Source organism: Sesamum indicum, linkage group LG14 (assembly GCF_000512975.1).
Source record: "Sesamum indicum cultivar Zhongzhi No. 13 linkage group LG14, S_indicum_v1.0, whole genome shotgun sequence".
Lineage (NCBI taxonomy): Eukaryota > Viridiplantae > Streptophyta > Magnoliopsida > Lamiales > Pedaliaceae > Sesamum > Sesamum indicum.
The window spans coordinates 344744-348676 of NC_026158.1; the positions used below are offsets into that span (position 1 = coordinate 344744).

At 33.6% G+C, this 3933-nt stretch overlaps 1 protein-coding gene across 6 annotated transcripts in view; it reads left to right on the forward strand.

Moving 5' to 3' along the window:
* LOC105176565 (uridine kinase-like protein 3) overlaps window positions 851–3933 on the forward strand; it is a 7437-nt gene continuing 4354 nt past the window's right edge. Inside the window, exons 1-5 of one of the 6 annotated variants that reach the window (XM_011099414.2) lie at window positions 851–1149; window positions 1219–1276; window positions 2087–2245; window positions 2523–2614; window positions 3593–3662. In XM_011099414.2, the coding sequence (XP_011097716.1) occupies window positions 2095–2245; window positions 2523–2614; window positions 3593–3662 (313 nt within the window). In that variant the 5' untranslated portion in view covers window positions 851–1149; window positions 1219–1276; window positions 2087–2094. Of the gene's footprint in view, window positions 1277–2086; window positions 2246–2522; window positions 2615–3592; window positions 3663–3933 lie in introns of all 6 variants that reach the window. The other 5 variants (XM_011099413.2, XM_011099411.2, XM_011099410.2 and 2 more) reach the window with 5 other exon arrangements.

A 3933-nucleotide genomic window follows, 5' to 3' on the forward strand; every position in this document is an offset into this window, starting at 1 on the left:
TAATGGACCCCACCCAGCACAAGCGCTGGGTCCCACCTGCAATCGATCGGACCTATCCCGTAAACATGCACGGCTATAACTTTACACGTCACCAAGAAAATTATAAAAATTAAAAAAAATTATTAAGGGCCAAAATATTAAATAAAGTTTTCTTATTTAAAATTCAAGACCTAATGCAACATAAATTTTGGTAAGCCGATCATAAGTCTCGCACACAAGTTTTACTAAGGGATAATTACGTTTACACCCATAATCTATAATTTATTTATATACTTTACACTTATTTTTTTAAATAATTATACATACATCCACAAAAAATGTCAATATTATTTACATAAATCATCTTTATTTTTACAAAAATTGTGCAATGCGCTTTCAAATACAGCAACATCATTACATAAACTATCATTTTCTTTGACTGTTATAATTTGTATATTTATATGAGGTATTTTTGGGACTTATATAAATTAAGGAATATATTACAATATATATGACTTTATAAGATTTTTTTTAAAAATTTTTGAGGTGTTAGGATAAAATAAAATTATAAATATAAAATATAACTTAATATAAAATATTATTTTATTAATTAATTTAAATATATTATTATTTTGGTAAAAAAATTAAAAATACATACCCTTTATTAAAAATAAAAAACAAACAAACAAATTATCATATTTTTATATTTGCTTGAATTTGGTTCAGTCAAATTTAATTCGAATAAAAATTTTACGTGATTGGGAGTGGTGGAAGTTTACATAAAAGAAGGCAAATTACAATAAATAGTATTTATAATTTAAAAAAAATAAATATTTATCATTATGCCACAACTAAAAAAACTCAGTAGATCCAACGGCTACGTGGTTTCTGTGGGCAGCTGCGGAGGTGTCGTCTTCCTCACCGACCGACGACGGAAGAGAGGTTTTGATGGTCTTCCTGTAATTTTCACAAATTCTAATGCCCATTTCCGCCAACTCGATTCTCGTTTTTCCCTATAAATAGATCCCGTCTATGTGCGTGCCCGCGCAAGATACTCAGCTCACATATTGCTGGTTTACGCTTTTCTCTCTACTGTTCGAATCCCGAAAAATCACCCAAGGAAACCTACATTCACTGAAATCGTAGAATTCTGTGAGTTGTAGTCATCAGGTGTGTTTTTGAGTATTTCATGTGTAAATAGCTGCATTGAGGTCGATGATTTTCTTGAATTTATTACAGTTTCAAGCTTTTGGACGGTGTGTTTTGCCCGGGGATTTTGGATTGCCGCTAAGATCAGGTTTTCTTTGAGATTAATGGATAACAACTTGTGAAATTTCTGTATCGTTGCGATCTTGCATTTGATGCATATGGGCGCATTTTCTTGTTTGCTTTTTCATTTTGATGGCAACTAGTGGCCTCTTGATAAAAATGATTGGTCATTTTGTAAGTTGAAATGGCGCAAGAATGCTGGGATTTGGTTTCTTGGTTTCTTTCCGTTTCTGTTTCGCTGTGCTTTTCTTATCAAGTTCAGCGATCGATGTAAGAAGGATGGTGACTGTAAATCTATATGATTGGTCATGGACTTAAGTTTTCTAAGTTTGTTTGAACTTGATTTCTTTGTTCTCTTTGGTGCCTTGCTCAATTAATTACTGATGATTGGTGAAGCAACTTTGATTTGATTATGACCCTATAAAAATTAAAGAGAGATCGTCAAGGAAAATTAGCTTGTGAGATTGTTGATAGAGGTGTAGAGATGGAAACCGATACGACTATGACACCCATCTTTTTGCTCTTCAAGTAACTTTCCTACTTTTGTGATGTTGTTTGGAGTTGCATGATGCACAAAGACTTTGCATTTTGCTTTAGAAAGATGCTATAAATTTGATCTCTTCCACAAACCAAAAAATTCTCTTTGTGATTATCTGAAACTGACTATTATTTTTCAAGATTCTCTCTAAAATCCTTTTCCTTTTTGGCTTTTACCATTTCGAATTATTTCTACTATTATTTTTGTCAGCCTTCAATACTTTGTCACAGATTGAAGCTTGTTCATAAAATCTTCTTTTCCTCTTCCCTCCCCTTAATATCATTAAGTTTTGCTGTGAAGCTTGACAAATGGGCTCGACAGCTGTTGAAGATTTGATCGAGGCTTCGTCAGGGATTCATTTCTCTGGATTTCATTTAGAAAATACAGATCCAAGCGCTTCAGAACTTGAGAGGTCAACTACTTCTGCAACTGAAAATGTCTTGCAACCCTTTGTTATAGGTAGCGCAAGCATCTTATCTTCTTCCAGTAATGGCTATAGAAATCAGGGTATCATGATTTTGTGTTTTGATGCTGAATGCAAATCAATTTACATCGGCATCTTTGTGTGCTCGCACATGTTAGTAAACTTAATTTATGCGAGAAGTTTTGTTCTAGCACCTATTAAAAGTGATATGTATATGAGGTGTCTGTTGTCTAGAACATTTGTCATTACCAATAAAAACATGCTTATCTCCAGTGTAACTTTCTACGTGGTATCTGAATATTTTGCACGCAGGAGTTGCTGGAGGTGCAGCATCTGGGAAGACTTCAGTTTGTGATATGATTATTGAACAGCTTCACGATCAGCGTGTTGTACTTGTTAACCAGGTTTGGATATCTTTATCCACACCTTAAGAAGAATACAATAGTCATCACCTATCAGTTTTCTTTTCTTTTTCTCCTTTATAAAATTATGTTTTTAGTTTTCAATGTGAACTTCATCAACAAAGTCCAACTAATAAGTACTTCTAGCGATTTTTGGTCACAAATTGAAGAGGAAATGCTTGCTCCCAGGCCTTCACGCATTTCTTTTTGTTTTCTGGTCTCCTGTTTATCTATAGGATAGCCTCATAAAAGTTGACATGTGAAAGAAATTCAGCTGTCTAACCATTTTGACGATTGATCTTGTTACCATTTCAAGCATTCAAATGATAGTGTCTCTTGATCTCAGCTTCCAATTTAATATTGAATTTTTGGTGTTTCTTCCAATTTTTGTACTTTCCTAGTCTGATAGTGAAAGAATTTGTTTAAAATTAGAGAATTTTCAAGTTTTTCAGAAGGGATGTATAGTAGAAATATGTCCAGCATTTTCGTACGAATTTGATGATCTTATTCCTTTCTGTTGGTTTCTTGCTGTACTTTTATCTGGAATAGGTGAATTCTTTCTTGAAATTTCTTCGAGGCAAGTTTCAAATGTTTGACCACTTTGATTTTGTTCTCTTTATATGATACTTTTGCCCCTGTTCCTAAATTCTCTTATTTCTTTCAGTGGCTGTTTCCAACAATCAATTTTAAATACAGCAGATGCTATCTAGAGTTCAGAAAAACGAGCGGTCTCCTTGTATTTTTGTTGTTCTTTTGAAATCAATAACTGTGTATCTAATCTATATTTCCACTGTCAACCACTAAAAGAAACAGTTCAGACTGTTGGCTGTGTTATGATGTAGCCCGCCATTCTATTTTGCTTCAGCTTCTGGAAGCATGGTGTAGAAGTCGGGAATTTACTGAACTTTTTTGCTCTGGGATGCTTCTAAAGTAGTCAAATATTAGAATGCCAATACACTTTTCTGTGTGATGTTTTGGCAGGATTCGTTTTATCACAATTTGACGCCAGAGGAATTTAAAAAAGTTCATGAATACAACTTTGACCATCCTGGTGAGTTTTTGAAACTTGGAGCATTTCTGTCCTCCTCAGAATTATACTTTTATTTATTTATCTGTTCCTTCGTGATAAGTCTTGTCTGGTAAAGGATGAACTGTAGCAGTATGTGTCTTCTGATACTGTTCTTGCTTAGCTCAAATTATGAGGTATTGGTGAAAATCTGTTTGATGGTTATCCTGATTTTTACAATTAAGCCCTCTATATTATGGTCACTTATTCTTCAGCATCCCATAGGCTTTTGCACTTTATCCAAGTTCAGTTTTCC